Raw genomic sequence first — 25,275 nt, 5'->3', positions numbered from 1 at the left:
ACTGCCTGCCGATGCGGCACAGTTGCCAAGACCACATCCTCTAGTTTGACCTCACTCTTGAGACGAATAACCACTCTCAGTGTCCGACTTCTTCTCATCTGTACGCACCCTGAAACGATCGGTCTTTTCATCAGCCCAGTGTGGGCGCGCATCGAATGCGAACTGCAGAATCTCTGGACGCTGGTAGTGGCCCGCCGCATCGATCCATACCTTTACCGATCCCATGTGCGAGAAGTCAATTTCGCCTTGTACCAACTTCTCCTCCCCACCCGTGTGCGGACCAGCGATGTACGAGCAGAACGGATGAAGGACAGAAGACCAGCCGCCGCCAGCCTTGACGAGGTCCTGCTTTCCGAGGTTCTCTTCCATCCAGTCGAGGCACTGTTGGTCGACGTAGTTGGAAGCGGTGATGACGAAGACTTGGGCAGTGAGGGCATGGGCCTTCATCAACGCCTCGATCTGCGCATCAGCAACGGCTTCGAAGCCGGCCATGGTGGACAATGCCGGCCAAGCTCCCGCATGAATGTGCTGGTTCTGTGTGATGAGGGCCTGGCGCGCGCCGTTCATGGTATGCTCCCAACACGCGAGACCTCCGAGGTTGTACCCGAGCGATAATGGCCAGTTGCGCAATGTACTTCCGTTGCCCTGAGCCCACACCATGCGCTCGACATAGGTTGGCTGAAGCTTCCGATGAACACCGAGTATAGTGCCGTCGCTATCGATAATAACTTGCGAATTAAACAGCGTATAGCCGTTGGCGACACGTTCGCATACGCCCAGATTGATGGCTACACCGGTCCTGCGACAGGCATCCTGGATAGCACTCACATCCTCCCCATTCGGCTCCACCACAACGCTCTCTTCGGCGTATTTGGCCAAAGCAGCGACCTGCTTTAGGGGTGGGTAACATTCGATCCAGTACTGTGGTAATATTAGCCTGAGCCCCAGCATACAAAGTTTGAGATAACAGCCGATGCACATACAGGATAGCCAGGAATGAAGGTCTCGGGGAACACCAAGAGCTTGACATCATCTTTGGCAGCTTGTTCGATGAGGCGGATAGTCTTCTTGATGGTGGCCGCTTTGTCCATGAAGACGGGCGCAGCGTGGGCGGCAGCCACCTTGAACTTGGTTTCCTTGGGTGCCATCTTGTTGCAGCGCGATAATCGGGGTTCCTACTCGATGAATTGAGTCAAGACTGTCAGGCTGGTGAAACTGCGGAGAAGAGAGCTGTCGTGGACCCAGATTTCTTTGTTAAGGTTGCTTGCTACCTGCCAAGATCGCCGCTTCCGGTCGGTCACCGTACAACGGCGGCCGCTGCGGCACGTCGTTATCTCCCGCGTCGTGGAAAGGTCCGATTGCCCAACTGCCAGCCCTTCCCGGATTGCCAAACAATGCAACTGCACACGAAGATCGTTTGTCATCGGGCTAGTGCGCATCAGGTACCCGGCTCGTCACACCACGCGTTCTCGCAGCCAGGTGAGCCTATACAAGTATGGCTAGCGTCGATTCCATTTCGCACCGAAACCGGCACTCTCCCCGAAAACACTGGCATTCACTCGTTGCACAATCGGTGCGATTACGCGGGAAACTCATCCGACTGGACATGTGATTGCACGGCCTTATGGGTTCACTGCAATAAATGCATGTCGTGACACAGAAAACCGCCGAGTGAATGGGGGTGCAAAACCCAAAAGCCTGCACGGCGATAATACAACTTGACCCTCTGCATCAAATGATGTTGTACCATTCTCTGACACTTTGCAAACCAAACTGCGTGATTCCGACGACAACCGGCTTTTGACATGGCGTTCGATTACTTTGCAAACCCCCCTCCGGGTCTCGACTTGAACGAATCCCGCACTGCTTCTAACAATGCTATCGGCGTTGTACTTTTCGTCCTTTCTCTCGTTTTCGTGGGCTTACGCCTCTACACTCGCTTGCACGTAAAGCGTGAGCCACTGGGTCTAGATGATTATCTCATGTTTCTCGGTCTTGCGCTGAATGCGGGCAACCTAGCGTGCTGCATTGCAGGTAAAGCAGTCGATCCCGCAAGACTAATCACGGATGCTAACGTCCAGACTAGGCGGTTTCTACGGCCTTGGAAAGCACATATGGTCCTTGGGACCGTATGAGATGCGACAGATTACGATAGTGCGTTGCGACTTCCAGAACCCCACAAGTATCGCAGTGCTGACCACAGTAAGATCACCTTCGCATATGTCTTCATCTACGCATGGAGTGTGTGCATCATCAAGTTCTCGATTCTGGCGCTATACCGCCGCATATTTGGCCTCTCGTACTTTGGCTATTTCTGCATCGCTCTCACTACAGGTTATCTTATCACCAACCACATCGTTCTACCGCTCTATACACGACCACTGCACTATTACTGGAACCAGTGGTACGGAGATAAAGGCGTGGTCCAGGTAGACGAGGCAAAGGTGAGAATACTCCAAGACCGAGCTGCAAACAGCGACTGACCAAGATGTAGTTCTATCTCGGTGTCGGCATCATCAACCTTTTCGGCGATGTGTGCATCCTCACGATACCCATAGCGAGCGTACTTAAGCTCCACATGGGACGTACCCAGAAGGTGGCAGTCTGTCTCACGTTCCTACTCGGTAGCTTGTACGTCGCAGCTCAACGTCAGTCCCTTGGACGGTGTCTCGCTAACAAGCACAGCGTCTGTTTTGCTTCGCTCTACCGAATCATCACCATCACCCACCTCGTCCAGTCGAAAGACATCAGCTGGGCGAAGAGCGACGTCTTCATCTGGTCCTCCGTAGAACCCTCCATCGGCATCATTTCCGGATGCCTACCCACCCTGCGACCGCTCATGATGAAAGTGATCAACGCACTCTCGACGCGCCTGCCATCCTCCTTCAAATCATCGCAGCACTCCGAATCATCCGGCCCCTCGCTAAACCCTCTCGAAACGATATCCAAGAAGCGCACGCGCAAGATCAACCTCAAGGATACGTTGGGAGACACCATTAACAATGACACTCGGAGCCAGTGGGGCAAATCGCGATTGGATGAAGACGAAATGTGTCTCACGACAACGACTGTGCATGGGGAGTGCCCGGGTACCGCCTTGTGCAAAGAAGGCAGTGTGACTACGAGCGAGCTCTCGCAGAGTATGAGGAGAGAAAGAGGGATTACTATGACGAAGGAATTCGCATGGGATGAGGGAACGCATGACCAAAGCCCAGACAACAAGGTCTAAACAAGTAGTAAAGCGACCGCGCATTTCTCAGTTTTTGATCGTATCCGCACCAGGTAACGGAAACAGGACTTGGACCAACGTGAATATCCCACCAAAGCTCAGCTTTAGGCAGTCTTAGACAAACGAATCGACGCGATGTCCCTCACGAAGCAAGTATACCATCCCACGAGCGGCAAGATTGAACACCGTCCGGAAAATATTGCGTATTAGAGTGCGACGCGGTGCGGTCTCCGTGAGGCCGATGCTACGGTCAACGGGTTGGGTACCGCTCATCGCGATAGCGTGTACTGGCCCACGCGTGATGGTCGACCTATCGCACGCGCTAGAGTGTCTGGCGAACTCGGGGTAGGTGGTGCGAGACGTAAACGGCTTGGAAAGGAACGCGACGAATGCGACGGGACGGCACGCGAAGCTGCACATGGGACGTGCTAGCGTCGGCGGACTAGGAGCAAGCGCGACTGGGTGACACTATGACAGCTCATGTAATGCATCTACCACCTTACTTTTGATCTGGACGTCCAGCTCACGTAACGTGAATTATGGTAGGTGACTTTGTGCAGTCTTCGAAATTTGTGCCTGCAGCCATAGTTCTGTCTCATGGCCGAATGTGGTATAGCGTTTTTGCACTCTCGTCGATCATCCCGGCGTTTTGCACGTTGCGGCCACACATCTCCCCGGCGGAGATAGTTGTCGCAGCACCACCACCACCTTGAAGAAGCGCCACAAGAAGCCTGACTTTTCGTCCGAATTGGAAGATGGCAATAGTGCGCCATGTATATAAGAGGCACTGTGCATCTGCAGAAACTGAGATGTCCATATCAACGCACCTCGCGACCAAAGCTTCAACATGCAAGGCTTCAAAGACTTCGACCCTGCAAAAGACATTCGAGACCTTTCCGGAACAGTGATCTTGGTGACTGGAGGTGATTAAACTTGTTTCCCGTCGTTGACATTCTTCTGACAGTCATATTAGGCACTGCAGGATTGGGAGAGGAAAGTGTGCGAGCACTGGCGGCGCACAGTCCATTACACATCTACTTCACAGGCCGCAATGTCACTGCAGCGAATGCACTGATCGCCGACATCAAATCCAAGCACCCCAGGACATCTTTGAGCTTCATCAAGATGGATCTTTCGTCCCTTTGCGCAGTTAAAGAGGCCATCGCTCGAGACTTCAAACATGACCGCCTCGACACACTGATGAACAACGCCGGCATCATTGCCAAACCAGCAGTCCTGAGTACTGATGGCTACGAGATCCAATTTGCGACGAACTATCTCGGCCATGTGATGCTCACCAGAGAGTTGATGCCCATCCTACTCAAAACAGCCAAAGACCCCGGTGCAGACGTCCGTGTCATCAGTAACACCTCCGCCGGTTACGAATTCCATCGAGCCATTAGAGGCGGTATTGCCTTCGATGAGCTGGAAGCTGGAAGCGCAATGTCTCGGATGATGTTAGGCGCATGGATTCGTTATGGCCAGTCCAAACTCGCAAACATCCTCTTCGCAGCGGAGCTCGCGCGTCGGCATCCTGAGCTGACGTCTGTAGCCATCCACCCTGGACTCGTCAAGACGCCCATGAATGCCGAGATGGCCGGCTGGAGTAAGACGTTCGTCAATGTAACGTCGCGGATGTCGGGCGAGAAGTGGCTTGAGCCGCATGAGGGCGTTTTGAATCAGCTTTGGTGTGCGGCCGGAGCGGAAAAAGAAGCATTGCGGAATGGAGGATACTACACGCCTGGGGGCGTAGACTCGACGGAGAAACTGACGGTGGAGGCTAAAGACCAAGCTCTGGCGGGAGGTTTGTGGGAGTGGACGGAGAAATTGCTCCTGAAATATTGTCGTGATTAAGTGCGTCAGTAGCGCTCTGGACGTGCGGATCATGGATCCCTTCCCAGCGCCTTTCTAGCTCAGCCCTCTTGTCCCCATCGACAATAATGACCTTCTTGTCAAAGCCTCCAGCCCACGGTTTGAAGCCCACGCGGTTCAGTTCCGATACGGTTATCTCTATTGATAGTAAGAAAAAGGCCATTCGATAGGCTAGTAGTCTCAGGGCTAGGCTCTCGTTGTTCATGATATCTTCTTTGCTCATCACAGGACGCATGTCCCGCTGTATGAATCTTCCTTGCCACCCAAACCAGTCCAACTGCACAGTACTGACATGCGGGGCTCGCTCAGGTGAAGTGGGTACAAGGAGGTTCAACCCAAGTTTCCTAATTTGGTGACCAGGGCAACAGACATCCGCTATGTATTCGACGAGACCGGTAAAACTAGCTTTATCGAGAAGAATGTCGTGAAGCCGCTTCAAATAGAGAGCCGGCCTATCTCTGGTTTCGCGCACGTTTATGCCAATGAAAGCGATCGACTCCTTGCTTCGAGCTGGACAGCAGGTCCATGTGGGCCAGAGCTCTTTGTCGTTGACCATCATGACGTCGAGAAAGTACGCCGTCGGGCGGCGGAGACGGGTTGTGGTCTCGTGGTGCAGTTGTCTGCTCGTGAGGAGCAGTCCGTAAGTAGCATATTGCTCGGCAGGTGGCAAGACGGGTATTCGCAGGCAATTCGTGCCTACTGAGGCCTTGCGAGGGGTGTCATCTGATGCAGGGTGTCTTGGAGGCTCGACGTGCGCACTGATGACAAATTCGAGGATTATGTCGCGAAGTTCGCGCGGTAATGATAAGAGACGGCTAGACATGATGAGATGGACTGCGTGGAGGATGGGTATGAAGGCAGAAGAGCCGGCCCCGGGGAGCATGCGCAGGGACCTGAGCTAAGCGGAGACGCTAAGCTACATCGATACAAGCCTCGGTAAGACCCCCGCAGGGCTGTTGTTCGCAGTTGCCCGTCTCTACTCACTCACTTTCGCTGCACAACACAGGAAGTCATCAGCACCTTCCACTTGACATTGCTGCCTGGAAGCTTGTAGAAAGATGACGTCGTCAACGGAAAACTCGTTCATCACGCTCATCGAGGCCGTCGAGTTAATGCCTTTCACTCTCATCGTTCACCTCGACGCGACTCACCAATCCGTGTGATCCCGTCTCAGGTATTGCTCTGTTCAAAGGGTACCGTTTACTTACAGCTCTGCGGTAGCCGGCAGTCGCGACTGCACGCTCACCCCTAGCGACCAGCTGCCACCGCGACCTGAAAGCGTATGCCATCATGTCTCGTCTGGAAGTGCTGCCGCAGCACATCCTTCGCGACATCCTCCGCTACCTGCTACTTTCTGATCGCGTTCGTGGGCCGCCCAACCGCTATCTCGTCGAAGACTATGACTTCCAGGTCGCTGTTCTTCGCACTAACAAGGCTATCAATCAGGAAGCTACCAACATCTTCTATGAGGGCAACAAATGGATCAAACTTCACAATGGCTATGGTACGATGATTGAAACCGCTCTGATCAATCACGAAACACCTTACTTCAAGTTGAAGATGGATGAGTTCGACAAGCATGTTGCTGAAGTCAGTGTCAATCCCAGCTTCCACCAGAAGTCGAGGTATGGTGGAAAGACGACAGTGGGATTGTTGCTCTTGCAAGACATGGCCAAGTTTGCTCGCGTTCTACGAATCCTGGACTTCGCCAACTTCATGGCTTATGAGTTCAAGTTCGCACTACACAAGCCGCCCGGTATCATCAACACTCTGAGCAGGGAGGATCAAGAGAAGCTGGTCTTACCTATGGAGAAAGGTGAGTTCTGCCATGGCGAGTTGCGTATGAAACGTTGGCTAATCTAACTGATCGCTATCACAGTCAGCGGTGTAGCTTGCCGACAGCAGGTCGCCTTCACCACCTCGTTTGATGCTGTCCTTGTTGAACGCGTCAAGCAGGCAATGACTCAGGGAGTTGCATGGCTACGAGCTGCTGTCGCTGAAGTCTACGATATCGCTCTCTCCATCAAATGCATGGGCGACATGGCATTCAACATAGGCAATGGAGACATGGCATTCGCGAAGTGGGACGACACACTCAAGTTCATCGACATTACACTGGAGCACAACAATATGATGAGTACACGTCTGGAACCCGATTTCCTAGCTCAACTTCGTGCACTCGAATGCATGGTCTGCCTTGAACTAGCGATGTTCTTCTTCTCAGACATGGCCATTGATGAAATCGGCCGGAAGTACGAGCATGTACCGAAGAAGGTGGGCTATGCTGAGGACGCCAGATTGTACAACGAGCTCTTGGGGTTTGAGGCAGTTCCCGTGTCGGCTATCGCTCGCTTCTACCGCTTCTTGGGTGTCGCCGAACTGGGTCTGGATCATCCCGTCAGAGCGGCAAAGGCATTTGCTAAGTCCTACAAGATGGCAACTCTCCCCCCAACTCAGAACGGCTACAACACTGCGAGATCATGGAAAGAGCTTACAAAGGCTCAACGCAAGTCTAGGCTAGACGCTCTCCACACTGCCCTTCCCAAGACGCCCCACATGATGCCAGCATTCCAAGCCTGGAAGGGTCCTGAAGTCCAGTCAGAACATTGGGTCATGCGCGAGCTCGGCTTCAAGGGTGATATACCTTACGCGGACAAGATCACAGGTGTAACTGGAATATACTTGACCACCAAAGCTCACCCCAATCGTTCACTTCCAGGACCACGTACGACCCAGCTCGGGGCCGTGAAGCCTGAAGTACTGATGAAGGTTGTCGAGAGGCATCGCAAGGAAGTGAACCAGCCAACTATACCGGGCATTGAGCTACTGATGATGTGGATAGCTCTTGGCCCGAACGATCTCGGTGAGGAGAGCATCCATGATGATCCAGACACTGCAAAGATGCTGGGGAAGATGTCTCTTCGTGGCTCTGGAGGTTGTCCAACTCAGTGAATGACGGTTCAGTCATGTGTGGGGCTCTATGTACGCGTACAGTCAAGGCGAATGGGATCTGATATACTGCGGTGAAAGAGGCTGTTACGTTTGGCGCATGAGCTATGGTGTCTGTAAAAACTCTCCTTCACTTCGACTAGAGCTTAGTCCTATTTTCTAGATATCCAAATGACATCTTCGAATCTGACCAACACCTTGCTGCTTCTCCAAGCCACTTACCTACTACTATCACGTCTACTGCCACCATGACGTCTAAATCCTCGAAGCGTAGAGCGGACGATGAGCTGGCCTCATCACCACCAATCAAGCGATCGCGCAGCGAGGCGACGACATCAACCCCCGCCACCACGCCACGACCGTCGTCACCAACGCGAAGGACTCCCCGCCCATCTATTCGCCACCCCTCTACCTCCCCAACACCCTCCGTATCCGCCTTGCTGGACGAGACAACCGCCATCTCAGAGACAGACCCCCTCCTCCACCGCATACAATCCGGTATCACCTATACCCTCTCCACCACCACCCCAGCGCAAACAACGCGCTTCACCATCCCAACCACCACCAGCAAGCCCACCCACCTCCTCGCCTTGAACCTTCTCCGCACCCACGCCACACTCATAGCTTCATCACCCCTCTTCGAGATCTATGAATTGGGCGTCCCGCGACCGGATTGGGTGAAGCAAGGGGGTTGGCTGGGAATACATGATCCGCAGTGGTGGGTCGGGAAGAGTGTTGCGGAGGTGAAAGCAGGGCCTTGGGCGGATGAGCTTGAGGTGAAGAGGGTGGAGGGGAGAATGAGGGGGGTGGAGAAGGGGAGGGAGAAGGGGAGGGAGAAGAGAGGGAGGAAGGGGGTGGGGAAGGGGGAGAGGGAGAGGAATGGGAAGTTGAGGGAGGGGCTGAGGAGGCAGAGGGAGGGGGTGGGTATGTGTGATTAGGGGTGGATAAAGTATTGATGCAGGATGACGTATGAAAAGATGGGTCGAAGACATACGACATGGGAAGAGCATGACAAGACTGAACATTGGAGAAGACATCACATGTGAGAAGAACGTTCCAAAGTTGAGAAATAAGGAAGACATCACATATATGAAGAGCATCGGTAGTTCAAGATTAAGAAGTAGTTTATGCTATAGTATAAACTACAGAGGTATCATTCTCCAGCCCAGGCATCTATCCATTCCGTGTCTTTAGTAATATGCTATACTGTACTGCATAGCTAAAACCAAACATTACATCATTCAAAGTGACTCATTCGTGTCATCAAGACGTGAATAAAACACTACACCATTAACCATCTAGTGGACGGAAGCAGTGCGGTGGTTCTTCTCAGTGTCAACGACAATGGAACCGTTGCGCTCGATCATGGTAGAGCCACCCTTCTGGAGGGAGCTCTCGACGAAGGTGTGGGTTGGGCGCCACTTGGCAGAGGTCCTGGGAGTGGTCTCGGCCATCATCTGGTCGACCTGCTCGAGAGACAGACCCTTGGTCTCGGGAACCAAGAAGTAGGTGTAGATGAAGGCGATGGTGCAGAGACCTCCCCAGATGAAGAAGACGGAGGACTTGAGGTTACCCTGGTCGGTACCGACCATGTAGGGGGTGATGACGGCGATGATGGTGTTCCAGAGCCAGTTGGAGGCGGTGGAGAGGGCAACACCACGCGAGCGGATGGGCAGAGGGAAGACCTCACCGATGAGGACCCAGGCACCAGGACCCCAGGTGGTGGCGAAGAAGAAGATGAAGATGGCGATGAACGCGATCTGGGCGTTGACGGCCGAGATGTTGTTGGCGCGGGTGGTGCCATCGGCGAGGGTAGTGGAGTTGTTGAATCCCTGAGTGACACCGATGATGGCAACCAAGAACTGGCAGATCAACATACCGAGAGCACCGAAGAGGAGGAGTGTGCGGCGACCGAACTTCTCCATTCCGTAGAAGGAAAGAGGGGTGGAGCAGACGTTGACGAGGGTGAAGACGAGCGAGATCAAGAAAGTGTTGCTGATGGCGCCAGTCGACTCCAAGAAGGGAGTGGAGTAGTAGAAGATGAAGTTGACACCAGTCCACTGTTGCATCATCTGGAGCGAGGTACCGAGGATAGTCTTGCGAAGGTTGGAGTTGGACTGGAAGAGAGAACCCTTGAAGCAGTTGGCCCAGCCAGAGATCCAGCCACCGGCGGGGATAAGCTCGCGCTCGTACTCCTCGTTGGCAATGATCTCAGCAAGCTCGAATTCAACCATGGACCTGAGCTCAGCAGCCTGGGGGTCGGTAGGGTGGACACCACGGATCTTCATCAGAGCCTTCTTGGCCTCATCGGGCTTGCCGCGCTTGACGAAGTAACGAGGAGAGTCGGGAAGGCAAGCGATACCACCACCGAGGATAAGACCCCAGGCAAACTGGATACCGATGGGGATGCGGTACTCGCCAGTGTCACCACGACCCTGGACGCCGTAGTTGACACAGGCGGCAAGCAGGAGACCAATAGTAATGCAGAACTGGTAACCGGAGACGAGCGCACCACGGACCTTCTTGGGGCAAATCTCGGACATGTAGAGAATGACAATGGCAGACTCGAAACCGACACCAATACCGGCGATGGCACGACCAGCGACAAGGAGGTCACGGCCAGTGGCAGCCATTTGCAAAACAACTCCTAAGTGGGGGTTAGTGGCTTGTTTCATAAAGTAGTGCAAGCGGGGGAGTTCGTACCGATGATGTAGATGAGACATCCCAGGACAATGGTCCACTTGCGGCCAATCATATCGGAAAGGTCACCAGCGACGAGAGCACCGAAGAAAGTACCAGCGGAGAGAATGGAGACGATGAGCGAGGTGTTGCCAGAGCTGATCTTGCAGAGGCCATCGGGAGTGTCGAGACCCTGGGGGCAGATGTTGCCCTCGACCTCCTGGATGAAGAGAGGCGAGTTGAGCACACCGTTGATGTATCCGGAATCGTAACCTGGGTATGCAGTCAGCCACTGTTACTGTGGAGATTGTACAATGTTGTTGTCTTACCGAAGAAGATACCACCAAAGGAGGCAAAGGCGCAGAGGAGGTAGGCCTTCCAAGTGACAGGGCACTCAGTCATGTTGACATCGGTGGTAGCTTGGATGCCCTTGGGGTTGGCGGCCTCGTCGGCCAGGTCGTTGTTGTGGCTCATGATGGGCAAGTGCGTGGGGGTTGTACGCTGAGGGAGTTGACGAAGCGCGTTGCTTGAAGCTGTGCAGGGTAGAACTCGCACGCGGCCTTGGACGAGGAATCAGAATCCGAGATGCGGGTGAGTTGAGGGTTAATAAACAGAGCTGGAGATTTGAGATCTAGTGCAGTGCGGAACAAGTGTACCGCAGAAATGGCTAGGTAACATTGCGGCGCGACTAGTAGGGGCCCGTGCTTCCCTGCTATTGGGTGCATTAGCCTGGAACCCAGTGAAGGGTGCGCGCCACCAGCTCTCTGGGGAATGGTCGCCCGCGTTTTGCCTGCTCCAGCTTCTTCTCCAGGCCCGACTGGCCCGACTAACCTGGTAATTTGACAAGTGTCGGACCGGCATTTGCACCGGCTGTGATTTGACCTTGGCAGCCAGAGCACAGACGGTGGTTTTGCCTGTCTAGAACGCTTCTAGGTTTTCAGAGCCGCACGTGAGGTGCTCCCCGACCAAGGGTTCCCACTTCACTAGACTCCACCATCGTGGCCCATGGAGTCTCTCGTGGCCCATGGAGTCGGCTAACGTGTGTCTGGAGCAGACTGGTAACGGCGCTAACCCCCGATACCAGGTGCGCGGCGCCCTACACTCGGCTCCCTCCGCCTTCGACGCCTGCTTTCTAACATCACGATGATGCGCTGACGATGCGCCAATGGCGTGGCCTGTGCTATGCTTTTCACCACTGCAGGCCTCTTTCCCCAGACAACACCATGTGGCTGAACGCTAATGCAACGGCGGTCATGATGAATGTGAACTGCTGACGCTTGTCCGCCATGGACGCCTAACGGCCAATACGCGACTTCGCTGGCCTTCGGAGCTCCTAATTAAGCGCGCAGTGTGGCACGAGTCACTCTCATTAGCCCAACACCACCAACCCCAGCCTCCGCTCCTGTCCCGACGCTGGAAACGTCCAACCGGGGCCGCCCTTGATTAGTGCATGTGGTCACGATGCACGGTCAGGATGTCTGACCCAGCGACTGCGAGAGATCCAAATCCAGTCCCTTCGCTGCGGGAGGAAAATGTGGTAGCGATGATGGCGAGAAGGCTGTCGCTACCGAGGTGGTTCGTTCACGTGGGTCGCTCGCTGTCAATCACGCGGAGGTCTCCCCATGGTTTCGATCCGACGGCCCACAACCCTGATTGGCCATGCCCTGCGCTAGCGCCTACCCCGACGAAGCTTGACGCGGAAAAGAATTCAGCCCCGACATAGCACGAATCGCCGAAGAGAAAATCTTCAGGCGCGGCATCTGAGCTCTGAGGTACATGACAAAGCGACATCGCGTACCCCGACATTCATCGTCCGCATGTTCTTCTCCACATTGTCGCCCAACGCACTGCTGCTGCTTCGCTACCAACTTTTCTCGCGTTCCCGCTGAGATGTCACCACCCCACAACTCGTACCGACTATGCAAACTTTGTGCGACAGTGGTGGCCTCAGCCGCAGCTCTCCTTGTGCAGGACTTCATTGTTACACGAGAAGCCTGTCAGACGCCGGGGTGCAATGCCTCAGTTCGTCACGATGCTCAGCTGTCATGTGCCAGCTGGCTCGCGTAGGCCTCGGGACAGGCCTCAGGACAGGACAAGGTCCTGGGTCTTGAAGGTCCTCCACCGTTTTGTGGCATCTTTTGGGAAACTTGAGTTGGGTCTCTCAAGATGGTCAACACCGTTGGATTTGGCTCTGAACGCTTCTGGCGGCTCTTGTGGTGCCATGGTGTAGTACTGTGTTTCCTAATAAGTATCTGGGGCTCCGCGAGCGACTGCAGCACATCTGCAACATTGCGGGTATCGAAGACTGATCTTGTAGGAGTATTGGATGCTCATTTGCCAATCTTCAACGTCGACTTAGGCCCCTGTCTTGTCTCCAGAACGAGATATTGATGCAGCAAAGCTGACCAATAGGCACGAGCTCGGCGGGGTAGCCTGCATTGCTTCCTCCAGCCTTGCGCAACTGCCTTATCGCCACTACATCCTACACATCCTCTATCCACTTCGCAGAAGTGAACCAATTTAGCTTCATGGCATGGCACGATGCGAGCTGCGCAGACCTGCATCTGGAGTGGGAAGACGGACGCCCTGGGTGCCGCACTTGCCAGCGCAGGGCGCCCGAGCTAACGCCTATCCACCCGATTTCACCGCCCGCGCCTCCGCTACATACTTCACGATCACAACTGGTGTGCACATGGCCCCCACGAGTCTTTTCCAATCTCATTCGCGACGAAGACCAGGGCTACGCTGCAGCGTCTGGCCATGACTATAATGAAGAGCAAAAGCTGCGAGCATTCATATGTGCCAACATTGATGAATGGACTGCCAGCCATGCGAGCCAGGAACCTGAACCCTCGTTGTCGCGCAACCGGGAGAGCTTGCAGCAACAGGTGCGCCCAGAGCCGGTGCTACACAAGATTTATTCCCGCCTTCCTGCGACTGATTCGATTCGTCTTCTTTGCCTGCATGGCAGCAAAACCAAGAGCGACCCTATTCATTGCTCGTTACTAGTCTATGGGCTTCGCGATCAGAGCCGACCAATCTTCGAGGCTTTATCATACACCTGGGCAGACTCCGATGGCAATTCAGCCCTGTGCGAGACTATCTTCGTCGGTCCAAATTACGACACTTGTCTCGTGACGAAGAACTGCATGGCAGCACTACAACGTTACCGGATTGCTGTCGACCGGCTTATCTGGGTAGACGCCATTTGTATAAATCAATTTGATCTGGAAGAGCGTGGGCAACAAGTGTCACTCATGAGGGAAATCTACGAGTCCGCGTCGAGGGTTCTTATATACGCGGATGATGAGAGTGCCAAACATGTCCCCATTCCAGACTTTACTGATGATAACCACATGACCTCAGTGGATCCACGATACATCTTGCAGATACCCTACTTCTCACGCATCTGGGTAATCCAAGAGGTCCAGCTTAGCAACAAAGCCACCCTCACGATTGGTGACGCCACGATAGACTGGGGCCTCTTTTTGAGATATCTAAACAAGTACAGAGATAAGACGCTCGAGGGTACGGGTGAGTGGAAGCACGAGGGTGGGGGCGAGGGAAAGTACGGATATGGGCGCGAGTGGAAGCGCGTGGGTGAGCGCGAGGATAAGCGCTGGGAGCAGCATTGGGTGGAGTACCTCAATATCGAACGAAGCGACATGAGCATCATATCGCTGCTCAGAGCCACGCTGCATTGTCGATGCGGTGATGCACGCGATAGATTATATGGCTTGTTGGGCCTCACTGGTAGGGACGAGCGATCCGATCTTCCGGTCGATTATGGCATCAACGTTCAACAGCTCTATACAGGCTTGGCAATGTACTGGCTCACAGAATGGGGATCCTGGCCACTGCAGTCATACATATTGGATCTTGCCTTTCTTCCCAAAACTACTCCATTGCTGCCGTCGTGGGTTCCTGACTGGGACTCTCTTTCCAACATAGAGACGAGCTATGAGCATACGCCTTCAGCATCCGAAACGCTCGAATTTAGAAATACGGATCTGGGGAGATCTTCGTCAGGTCTGAATTGGCGTTGGCCCAGAAAACACGGATCTCAATATAGATGGACACTAGAAGACGTTTGCAGACCACAGGGTACAGCAAGACCATTACAAGAGGCTGGTATAATGGTGGTCGACGCTGTGCATTTACTGTCTGTTTTAAAAGACGAGATATATTTCACCGACATCAACGGTAACCCATTATATGGTCTGGGTTTCGCGGACCCCGAGAATCTTGGTCGAACAAGAATTCGCATGCCGCGCGAAGACGCTGAGTTGCATATTCTGGTCAACTGGAATCGACCCTGTCTACTGAAGTTGCACGCCAACAAAGTTTATAGCCTTGACAGCCCATGTGAAATATCGTGCGGTCTACGAGGCATTCCGACTGGTGACCCATGGGCTATCAGGCAAGACTTCACCCACCACTTCCGTCGTGAAAAATCATCCAAGGGTGATTATCTCTCAACGAAAGAAGCAGCCCTTGCGGGCTACAAGCTTATCCCGGGCTTTCGTGAACGTGGAAACATATCTGCAATATCTGGGCAGCTAGCTGGCCTTGAAGTAGAGATTGTGGAGGGTTGGCTGATCGATCTTTTATTCTTTAGCACACGTGCTGGAAGCGCATTCGCGAAGTCAATACGCGGCGCCAGCATTCAAGATCACTGGAAGCAGCATTTTCCTCTAGCGACCGCTGCTAGCCAACAATCAGATTGGTTGTCAGACGCACACGTAGCCGAAAGCCAGGAGCCGGTCGGAATGGCGGCCATCAGGGAACAGCAGGAGCGTGTCATGGCTTTTGCCTTTGAGAACGCACCACTCGGCTTCGACATCACTGAGTCCGCCGACATCACTGGATCCGCTCATCAAGAGCTAACCGAGTTGGTCAAGAAGATCTACAAGCCTCCTGACTCGCATGGTATCAATCTGTTAGACGCAGGACTCTCTTTCCGCATAGAGCGAGTTCGAAAAACATGGTACTGGAGGCAAATATTATCGATGGGAGAAATGCACGAGTATCTTGATGGGGTTGTGCACCGCCATACGAACGCCTGCAAGAACTTTCAGTCTCCTTCCCTGGCGATATTGCAGATAAACCCCTTCCTACTACCTGTAAGTGTCCGTACCTTGGGCACGCTTGAAAGGACATCAAAGAAGCCCAAACAGGAAACCGTACGTGTCACGGTGGGTGACATGATTCGTAATGCTGTCACGCTGCTAGAAGACCTCAAAATCGATGACAAGTTCACGCTTGAGCAGAACGTCAACATACTCTGGATTAGCGTGTTGACGATGGAGATGATTGCGCGGTTGCGGGGTGTACTACAGCAACGTCTTGTTATGAAAGCTATTGCGGAAAAGATGCACAAAGTGCAAAAGATATACCTTATCTAATGAAGAAGAAGCGTCGGTTTCGTTTCTCAGGGTTTCGCAACAAAGACATAATCACAGGTAGCCGAACTCAGACTACAACATCCAAACTCTCGCAGTCTAATACACATTCCTGCAAATGTATCTTCTACGAAAGCGGTTGGTCGAAGTGACGATATGATAAAGACATGAGGGAGCACCAAGGAGACATGACACCCTGAGTGAAGATCTACATACCATCCATCGCATGATAAAATGAAGGACTGTCACAGTGCACTCGAAAGAAGATAGTCTAGTTTAGAAATTCTGATTGTATTCCCCATTCAGCAACATCTACAAGAAAGCGCAGCACGGCTGCGCCTATCAAAAAAGTATATATACAAAAAGTCGGCCAGACCAAAAAGCCTAGCCTATCGTCGTTTCAATCCTCCAGATCATGCAAAACATACCCATCTTACTCCTTGCGGAGAAGAGCCTCGCGGAAAGCACGGCGACCACGCTTAGCCTTGCCACCCTTGCAGTTCTCAGAGTTGTGCGCAACAGCCTCGCTGCTAGCAGCAGGCTCCTCGGAAGAAGGAACAGGGGAAGCAGCAGGCGAAGTCTCCTCAGCAGGCTCCTCGGTAGGGGTCTGAGCGGGAGACTGAGCGCCGCCGCTGGTGCTGGCATCCCAGACAGCGGGGGCGGGGAAGGTGTAGTCCTTGTAGCCGCCCCAGATGCTGAAGTTGAATTCTGGGTCGTCTTTCTTGTAGGCGCCGGGGAACTTGACGGTGGGGCCGGGGGTGCCGCTGCCGCCGCCGGTGACCTTGACTTGAGCGCAACTATCGTGTGTTAGCTGATGTTGTTATGGAAGTCGTGAAGAGAAGAAGTTACGCGTAGTAGAACTCAGCCTGACCATCGTGGGCACCATGAAGACCAACGTGCTCAGAGCGGATCAAGTACTCGCCCTCTGGCACCTCAGCCGGGACAGTGAACTCGATCTTGTTGCTATCCCAAGTGCACCAAGCATCACCAAGAATGTCCTTGTCGGGGTGGCAAAGACCAGACTCGAAGATCTTGAACCACTCGCCGTCACCCTCGTACTCCTTGACGGAGCTTGGCGCCTTGGACATGTAGACGAAAGCGGGACCGGGGTGCTTCATGGTAGCGCCGTAGGCAAGCTTCATGGCCATCTTGGTGCCGGCTGCGACCTCCTTGACGCCGGTCTTGCCAGCGCTGGCGAAAGAGCCCTTGTTGCAGCGGAAGTCGTCCATGTCGGGGGTCATGTTGTCGAGGGGGTTCTTCCACTTGGTGGGGTTGAACTTCTCCGCACGTGTGTTCTCACGGATGAACTCGTAGCCCTTGGACTCCTGGCCGTCGGTAACGAGGACATCGAAGGTGTAGTGGGCAGAGGCAATCTGCGCAATGGCAGCTGCGGCGATGATGGAAAGCTTCATGTTTGAGGTGGGTAGTGGTGGTTGGTTTGGCGTTTGGTAGTGAGTTGGAAGATGAAAAACGATTGTATAGTAGGACTAGCCTGTAGAAACGAATGTAGTAGCGAAAAGCTGAAGAGAAGCGAAAGACAGTGTGCAAAAGTGTGCTGATGAGCTCTCCATCGTGGTGGTGTTTTGCTTCTTATGTATCTGAGCATGCGTTCCTATCTGAGCGCTGTGGTCAATGTCGCTAACCGTTTCCAGTGACCAGAGCTGGTCTTTCCACCCATCCCTTGCAAACCCCTCTTCGCCGACGTTGGTTTACACCATGAAACAATGCCTCAGGTGTTTCCTTCCATCGACGCATGAGGCCGAGATCTCTTGGCTGTGGCCGTATTTCCGCTATCCCGCACAGCTGTGGCGAAGCGAGATGACCATACGAAGGGATGAGAGCTGTCATTGTGGTATTGACCCCCGTAGCGCCCGCTTTTTCGATCCTGGGAACCGCGGTGGTGGGCCTGTCACCATACGGGTGCCTGTTTCAAACCATTTTCTTGGCAGTAGGAGACTTGGCGGTCGGAGGTCTCATCAGTTGGGGAGGTGCAGGCACCATGCTCGACGGAACTTCGCTGCCGGTGCAGACTATGCACAGTGGTACAGGAATATGTGAGCAGACTTCAACGTTCGGTCAATAGTGGATCGACACCCATGAAGGATTCGCAGAATGCTGTTATCATCAGTGTTGCGATATCTCTTTCCACTTCCAATATCTCAGCGCATGAAAACGCAGCAAGATTATTTCTCCGCCTCTTCAACGTGAAACGAGTAATGACGGAAAGGGGGGCATGGCGGGATCGCACATGCTGAAGGACGTGATGATCGGGATCCAGACACAACCAGACTGCAAGCCCACTCACGTCTGAGTTCGGGTGAGCTACTACCTACCATCTAGCGCTCGCTGTGCTCGTACCCACTGTGCCAAAGATAGAGACTGCATACGGGTCTCGGAGGTAGAGCGGCTACCGAAGTTTGTGTGGTTGTCAAGAACGTATCTAAGGCAAGACTCACGGATGGAAACGGTCTACACCATTATATATCACGGCCACCGTCAATTGAGCCTGTTGTTGCGCTTATTTGAGCTGTTAAGACTCAATTTACACGATGAAGGCGTGCATCCAGGCTGATGGGCTCTCGAGATGCAGCACTCCTGAGTCAGTAGTGGTTCACTTCAACCTGCACTTTAGCCGTAGGCCTATCACGAACAGCCCTTTTCCGATGTATCCACACTGCAATCTCTTGTGGAGAGACAGACTGTAGCGTGTTTCTGTTTCCGCCTGTGGCTTGTTTCAAACGTTGGTGTTGTTGCGGAATGCTACCGAGTGTGACCGCACAAGTTCAATCCTGTTGTTCCTTGACGCCATGGTGGGGAAGCCTGCAAACGACGAAGGAAGGCGCCTCAAGAGGTTGGCAATAACATCGTGCATAGGCTTGTATTGGCGCATAACAGGAATTATCTCGTCGTCGGTCGGCGGCTCGAACTACCGAGAGCGTTGGGCTCTGCATAGTATACCGGATTAGGTCCGATGGGATTTCGCTCCACAATCCGATGCAGCAGAGGCATGCTTCCGCAACTAAGCCAAAGACAATGGAGGTCCACTGAAGTGCAGTAGCGGTGCGGCGTGATAGATTTTTAGTCTCCTTGGCGTCCGTCCCCTGGGCTCGGGAGTTCTGGAGGGAGGGACGTCAAAAAGTTCTCGACTCGTGGCGTGAGGCTCCTTGTCGGCCGTTGAGTCAAACCCGATTTTCTACCGACACCGTTGGGCCTAGCGTGTGAGCCTAATTCGACAATACATTCCTCGTGCTGTATGTGTTGCTGTGAGCCTCTCGTTGTTTTTAAGCAATCGACGCGTTGCGACGAGATGGTGTTGTGGTAGTGGTCGTGTGTTCACGACGTTGCAAGACGTCCCCGCATCGCCTGACCGTCATACGTCATCACTAACAAATCATGTGGCATTGTTTTCCTGCATGTCTTTGATCCGCAATGCACGACAAACGCTTTTTGCAAACTTTGGACGTGGAAAAGATATGAAACCATTGTTCTTGACATTGAAACATCCAACTCCTCTTCTTTCCCACCCGTAGAATAATTAGCGGGCCGTCATCGCAAGGACGCCCGGGACAGTGCCCCAAGCATCAATCAACATGTCAGCAACCAACGAGCAACCAGTCGAGACGCCAGTCAACAAACTCAACGCAAAGCAGCAGAACCGAATCCAGAAAAGACGGCTTGCACGTCAGCAACTCACTACGCACCTCGCTCTTGTACGAAAGAACAGCAAAACAAACGACCCTCCACGGATCGCAGGATGCATGCGCGCACCACGAGGCCCAGACGGCCGCTTCCTCCACCGCGAACACGTCATCACAAAAGCAATAGAGAATCTCAGCATACAAGAGACGACGGCAAAGCCTGTAGAAAGTTTGAATGAGAAGCCACAATCCTGGACGCCATGGGTAGTCCCGTCTCTCTCCAAGACACCAAAAGCTTCCCGACTTTAGCTTCATACAAGACCGAGGAGGACCTCACAACCTCATCACCCAACCGTCTGAACACCGCCAACGCACTGAATACCTCCCCGCTCCCTCATTCCCTCACAGAACGAAGCCGTCATGCTCCCTGTCAGCCTCTTCCTGCGCCCTGCCAATCGGATCATCCATGTAAAGAACCTTGACTTCCCACATACTACTCGCGTTCATACCGATCAAGATACCCCCTCCTTTAGTCCCCTTCTCCCACTTCTTAGTCTGCTTCACATCCTCTGTATCAAGGAGCAAGACCGTGAAGATATGTTCAGCGTCTTCCTTCGCGTCAGCACGATCGACGTAAGAGGCGTGAAGCTTGGTTGTAGCTGCGTATCCTTTTGGCTTGGAAGCCTCGAATTTCGAAGACAAGGAGGTAGAGGAATGGTGTTCGGCATGGGCAAGAGGGCCGGCGGAGATAATGGTGTAGACGGGCGCGGGCAAGATATCGAAGACGTCTTTGTTGATTTCGCGATGTATCTTCAGTATAGTGTAGACGCCGCGTTGGCCCTCAACAATGAATGTATCGAAGCCTTTTTCCAAGAACTCTTCATCAACCTCCTTCTCTTCATCTTCGTCATCCTCAAACAGGAAGTCGTCGTTTGGCTTCTCTTTCAGGAGGGCGTACTTATCGATTGCGGGGGGCGAGTTGCTGACGACGTCTTCGATTTGAGGGAGGAGGTGGCGGAATGCTTTCGCGGGACCGAAGAGTTCGTAGGAATCGATGTGTGGTCGGATGATGCTCAAGTACCAGATTGTGTTGGGTTCGACGTCGATGAAGGCGAGTTCGTCGACTGGCTTGTCGACTTTGGGAGCGGGGATTGGGGTGGATTTGTTGAAGGGCATGACTTCATCGTCCCCTTCGAAGTAGATGCCTTTGTCCATGGTGAGATGTAGGGATAGTCGAGGACTTGCGATATCGTCGAGTATCGTAATGTCGGTGCTGAGGCAATGTAGTCGGGGGTGGTGCTTGAGAGGTTTATGAAGGTGAGAGGGATGGGCAATGTATACTGTAAGAGCAAGCACGGGCGTTATAGCCTGCGAGCGTTTGTTAGATGACGTCGTCGCTTGTGGTTTGCGGTATCGCGGTGAAGGCGGGACTGGCGCCTGGAGCTATCGGGCTCCAACATGGGGCGCCGACAGACCGATACAAACGACCTTGTATACCGCTACGGGGGTTGATGCCGTGCGATATCGCCCCGACAAGGCGGTATGTAGGCGCCAACTCCCTCATCTGAAATCGTAGAATGATACATCAGCGGCAGTTCGAAGTGACTCCAGACGTTCGTAGAATTGTGCATTGGTATCTCCTAGCAAAGTAAGACATTTCGCATCTTAGAATACATAGCGTGCTTTTAAGTGCAGTTCCAGAACGCCAGAGCGCCATACGCATGCAGAACGTGACATGTGATTGTCACTCAGCTTTCCATATGACTACACCACCTAGTGTCTTCTCGCCCTCTTATCCTTGCCAGGCCGTTTGCTTGCACCGCCGCTGGGCTTGCCCTTCATCCTGCGAGCCGAGAAACCGCTCCCGTCTGCGCTGGATTCGGCGGTGTTACTCTTCGCGTGACGCTTCTTGCCACCGAAGCCGTACTTCGAGTCCTTCTTCTGGCGCTTGTTGAAGTCCTTGCCGCCAGCACCACCACGACCGCGGCGGTCGGACTTGTCGTCATCAGCGGTGGCGGCGACGTCGAAGAGGTCTTCCTCGTGGGTAGCTGTGATGTCGGCTCCTTGTCGCTCTGCATGTTTGTCAGTATACTGCTAGTCAAGTTCTCAGATATGGGTAACACATACTCCTCTTGAGAGTCTGGATCTTCTCGATGGTGTCCTTCTTCTCCTTGGCGCGCTCCTGCAGCTTCGCAACCTGAACCTGCTTTCCGAACTTCTTCAAGTCTCTCTGCTTGCGTGCTTCAGCAGCGGCCTTCTTGCCTGCCGCGGCATCAATCAGCTTCTGCTTGATCTTGCCCATGTGCTCGTCGCTCTTGACCATCTCCGCGAAGTAGTCGGCTGGCCGAGAGAACGACACGCCCTCCTTCTTCAACTTCTTCCGCGCATCCTTGACCGAGGACAGGCACTGCTTGTAGAAGGCGAGCTCACGGTTGAGGTCGTCCTCGACGTCGGCGATCTCTACAGGCTCGTCGGTGGTAACGGACTGGTATTCCGAGAAAGCGAGTTTCGAGTAGGGGAGTTGGATGCGGTTCAAGGCTGCGGTGAGGGCTGCGGTGTTGTTGATGGTAAGGCGCTGGTGCGGGATAATGTCACCCTTGTCCTCTGAAGCGACAGAATCCAGATCGGATAGCGCAATGTCATCCTCGTCATCGTCATCGTCCTCGTCATCTTCAGCGTCTTCATCCTCCTCTGCGGCCTCATCAGCCTGTATCTCCTCCTCGTCCGAGCTGATGTCGCTATCGGTGTCGTTGAGGTGGTCAAGGTCTACTTGAAGTCCATTGGGCGCGTCTTCATCGTCGCTTGCGTCGTCGTCGTCATCCTCGCCCTCGGTCTCCCACTCAGGTTCCTTGACTGCTGGCGCAGCCTTTGCGTCGGCCTTCTTGTCCTTCTTCGACTTCTTTGTCTTGCCATTGACCTTCACCTCTACCTCATCCAACGGCACAGGCACGCCGCCCTCCTCAGTATCCTTTTCGCCCTCCTCCGCAGCCTTCCTGGCTTCGCGCTTTTCCTTGCGCTTCAGCGCCTGCTTTACGTACTTCTTCTGCTTCTCGCGCTTGATGTCGCGGCCCTGGTAATTGTCGAGCGCAGACTTGAGGACACCTTTCTTCGCCATTTCGACTGAGGTTTATGGGGGTTCTGGAGGGTGTGGAGTATCGGACGTCGCAAAAGACAAGACGTCAAAGCTTCCCAGAAAATAATTCGTGAACTTCGAAGTCTGGGCGCAGAAACATTTTAGCGCGCACGCTAGCTTGACCGCCTACGAAACGGGCAGGAAGCCGCGGCGAAGACCACGTGCTCCGCGACCTTACATATCCACGTTATGCGCATCTCTCCTGTTGTATAATAGCAGACCGCTTGACAATCGCCTTGTGAGGTGCTGAAATTGTCCCAAATCCGCAGACTACTCGCATCGTTCTCACCTTTCCTCACAAACACATTCAGTCATGGCGACACCGCAGCCACTAGCAGACCGCGCGCAAAGCGACACTGCGGTACGTGCTTGTTACACTCACGATGCCCCGCTCTACCTAACACGCGCACAGTCTGCTGTCTCAAAAGATGCCGAGAGTTCTGGAGAGCTTACAGCGGTTGTTGACGATCTCCTGAATCAACTCAACACCAAGTTCACTACAGTCAGCAGCGAGCTGCTCGCCAAGAGTAAGTACAAGCATGTCTATGGGAGGCACATTGAAGGCTAATAACGCGTAGTGGATGACATGTCACGGCGGCTGGATAACCTTGAAGCAACTATCCAGGCTGGAGATGGTACTAAGGGTTCAGGGTCTGGCAAGTAGATTTGCAGGGAAGGCATCATGTTTGGTCAAAAGCAGGCGGTGTACAATGCGCACGTCTAAGTCAATGGCGTTTGGTTTTAAATTACATAGATCGTATGCAATCTGGGTATTGACTTTTGGTTCTCTACTACTTATTCCTCTTTCTCATTGTCATGATCACGTATGCCTGTCGCTCCTGCGCCAGGCCTCTTTGCGCCCCCAGCTCATCTAATCATCTTAATAGTGTTGATGGTATGCCTCACTGCGGAATCTTACTTCACGCACGGGTCGTCTACAACTCAGACTTCTCCTCCTCAGCATCACCCATGAACTTCCTCAAAATGTTGCTCCTGCTCATCAGGTCATCCATCTTCTCGGGTGCCAGGTTGCCCTTGGCAATAAGTCCCTGCAGACGCTTGAGCTCCTTCGCAGCGTACTCCTGGTTGGCACCGATCTTGTTGAAGACCTTGACGTAGTATTCGGCGTACTTGTCTTGCAGAGTACCGGCGAGGGTCTTGGCCTCCTCAGCACCGCCGGCCCACGAGCCCTGGAACTTCTCAATGAGGGTGTTGAAGGCCTCAATGGTGCCACCAGTAGCGTCGAGACCACCACCTACAGCACGGTGGGTACCGGCGTTAGCGTTGATGAAGTCGACGAAGTCCTTCTCAGCGCGGGCGCCGTTGTAGGGGAGAGGCTCGGTGGAGCCCTTGGGGAAGTATTTGATGGTCGGGTAGGATGACACGCCTTGCTCCTGTGCGAGGGCCTTGGAGTTCTCAGCTTCAGCGTCGACCTTGGCAATCAAGACACCGGGTTCGGTAACGAAGTCGTTGGCGAGGGTCTCCCAGACGGGGGCGAGAGTCTTGCAGTCTGCCAGGTGTTAGCTATGAACAATCGATAGAGAAGAGGTCAGCATGACATACGTCCGCACCATGGGGCAGTGAAGGCAACGAGCACATCCTGGTCCTTTCCAACCTTCTCCTTGAAGGTCTTGTCGTCCAAGTAGACGACCTGGCTAGGCAGCTTGCCCTTGACCTTGGGCTTGACCGAGCTCTTCTCTGTGATGAACTTGCTCAAGCTCTCGAGGTCACGTCCGCCGCTGTAATCCGTAGGCTTGTCGCTCTTTCCGTCGAACCACTTGAGGGTAGGGAAGCCTGAGACACCGAAGCGCTTGCCGAGCGCCTTGTGAGCATCAGCATCAACCTTTGCGACGCTGACCTTGTCTCCAGCGTGCTGGAAGACGCCAGCGAGCTCATCGTAGACGGGGGCGAGGTTCTTGCAGTGGCCGCACCAGGGAGCGAAGAACTCTACGAGGGCGGGCTTGCCGGACTTAAGAACGACATCGTCGAAGTTGGAGGGTGTGAGGTCGATGACGGCCGATGCCGAGGCAATTGCGGGCAGCAGCGCAATGGCTGCGGGTATTAAATTGCGGAAAAGCATCTTAGATGTGTGTGAAGCTCAAGGATGAGTTGAAGCTCCAAATGTGTGTTGAAGAGCGGTGGGAAATCTGGTGGGGAGCTAGAGCAGCACAGCGGCTATCAGGGTCCCGCGGTGGCGATCGCTAGTCTGAAAGGTGTCCTTACGCGTCTCAACTTTACAAATCCATCACCAACGCGACGGGATGACGTACACCGGATAGTGATCACGTATACTAATCACCGTCTAAAGCGTATACATAGCTGTGGATAAATATTGTTTACTACGATATGCATTCAATTCCCGGGTATCACAAA

At 53.6% G+C, this 25,275-nt stretch overlaps 11 protein-coding genes across 11 annotated transcripts; 5 read left to right on the top strand and 6 right to left on the bottom strand.

Moving 5' to 3' along the window:
* Positions 1–51: 51 nt before the first annotated feature.
* Positions 52–1,148, bottom strand: J4E85_003605 (uncharacterized protein; the record flags this gene model as incomplete). The annotated part of the gene is made up of 2 exons (XM_051467872.1): positions 52–921; positions 984–1,148. 2 exons carry the CDS (start codon positions 1,146–1,148, stop codon positions 52–54), a joined length of 1,035 nt encoding a protein of 344 aa, XP_051329031.1.
* Positions 1,149–1,982: 834 nt separating this feature from the next.
* J4E85_003604 (uncharacterized protein) lies at positions 1,983–3,229 on the top strand (the record flags this gene model as incomplete). The annotated part of the gene is made up of 5 exons (XM_051467871.1): positions 1,983–2,020; positions 2,082–2,154; positions 2,208–2,444; positions 2,495–2,631; positions 2,686–3,229. 5 exons carry the CDS (start codon positions 1,983–1,985, stop codon positions 3,227–3,229), a joined length of 1,029 nt encoding a protein of 342 aa, XP_051329030.1.
* Positions 3,230–4,076: 847 nt separating this feature from the next.
* On the top strand, positions 4,077–5,083 carry J4E85_003603 (uncharacterized protein; the record flags this gene model as incomplete). Its single annotated transcript, XM_051467870.1, has 2 exons — positions 4,077–4,152; positions 4,212–5,083. 2 exons carry the CDS (start codon positions 4,077–4,079, stop codon positions 5,081–5,083), a joined length of 948 nt encoding a protein of 315 aa, XP_051329029.1.
* Positions 5,084–6,391: 1,308 nt separating this feature from the next.
* Positions 6,392–8,053, top strand: J4E85_003602 (uncharacterized protein; the record flags this gene model as incomplete). The annotated part of the gene is made up of 2 exons (XM_051467869.1): positions 6,392–6,917; positions 6,981–8,053. 2 exons carry the CDS (start codon positions 6,392–6,394, stop codon positions 8,051–8,053), a joined length of 1,599 nt encoding a protein of 532 aa, XP_051329028.1.
* A 1,295-nt stretch (positions 8,054–9,348) lies between these two features.
* J4E85_003601 (uncharacterized protein) lies at positions 9,349–11,203 on the bottom strand (the record flags this gene model as incomplete). Its single annotated transcript, XM_051467868.1, has 3 exons — positions 9,349–10,697; positions 10,754–11,002; positions 11,059–11,203. The coding sequence occupies 3 exons, from the start codon at positions 11,201–11,203 to the stop codon at positions 9,349–9,351; spliced, it is 1,743 nt and encodes a 580-aa protein (XP_051329027.1).
* Positions 11,204–15,498: 4,295 nt separating this feature from the next.
* Positions 15,499–16,134, top strand: J4E85_003600 (uncharacterized protein; the record flags this gene model as incomplete). The annotated part of the gene is made up of 2 exons (XM_051467867.1): positions 15,499–15,852; positions 15,907–16,134. The coding sequence occupies 2 exons, from the start codon at positions 15,499–15,501 to the stop codon at positions 16,132–16,134; spliced, it is 582 nt and encodes a 193-aa protein (XP_051329026.1).
* Positions 16,135–16,564: 430 nt separating this feature from the next.
* On the bottom strand, positions 16,565–17,543 carry J4E85_003599 (uncharacterized protein; the record flags this gene model as incomplete). The annotated part of the gene is made up of 2 exons (XM_051467866.1): positions 16,565–16,928; positions 16,981–17,543. 2 exons carry the CDS (start codon positions 17,541–17,543, stop codon positions 16,565–16,567), a joined length of 927 nt encoding a protein of 308 aa, XP_051329025.1.
* Positions 17,544–20,171: 2,628 nt separating this feature from the next.
* Positions 20,172–20,984, bottom strand: J4E85_003598 (uncharacterized protein; the record flags this gene model as incomplete). Its single annotated transcript, XM_051467865.1, is given in 2 exon segments — positions 20,172–20,251; positions 20,264–20,984. 2 exon segments carry the CDS (start codon positions 20,982–20,984, stop codon positions 20,172–20,174), a joined length of 801 nt encoding a protein of 266 aa, XP_051329024.1.
* Positions 20,985–21,542: 558 nt separating this feature from the next.
* Positions 21,543–22,884, bottom strand: J4E85_003597 (uncharacterized protein; the record flags this gene model as incomplete). The annotated part of the gene is made up of 2 exons (XM_051467864.1): positions 21,543–21,841; positions 21,897–22,884. The coding sequence occupies 2 exons, from the start codon at positions 22,882–22,884 to the stop codon at positions 21,543–21,545; spliced, it is 1,287 nt and encodes a 428-aa protein (XP_051329023.1).
* Positions 22,885–23,215: 331 nt separating this feature from the next.
* J4E85_003596 (uncharacterized protein) lies at positions 23,216–23,566 on the top strand (the record flags this gene model as incomplete). The annotated part of the gene is made up of 3 exons (XM_051467863.1): positions 23,216–23,263; positions 23,315–23,429; positions 23,481–23,566. 3 exons carry the CDS (start codon positions 23,216–23,218, stop codon positions 23,564–23,566), a joined length of 249 nt encoding a protein of 82 aa, XP_051329022.1.
* Positions 23,567–23,837: 271 nt separating this feature from the next.
* On the bottom strand, positions 23,838–24,982 carry J4E85_003595 (uncharacterized protein; the record flags this gene model as incomplete). Its single annotated transcript, XM_051467862.1, has 2 exons — positions 23,838–24,412; positions 24,466–24,982. 2 exons carry the CDS (start codon positions 24,980–24,982, stop codon positions 23,838–23,840), a joined length of 1,092 nt encoding a protein of 363 aa, XP_051329021.1.
* Positions 24,983–25,275: the final 293 nt, after the last annotated feature.

Source organism: Alternaria conjuncta, assembly GCF_024043145.1.
Source record: "Alternaria conjuncta strain BMP 0040 chromosome Unknown scaffold_4, whole genome shotgun sequence".
Taxonomy (NCBI): domain Eukaryota; kingdom Fungi; phylum Ascomycota; class Dothideomycetes; order Pleosporales; family Pleosporaceae; genus Alternaria; species Alternaria conjuncta.
This window is presented reverse-complemented; position numbering and strand designations above follow the sequence as displayed.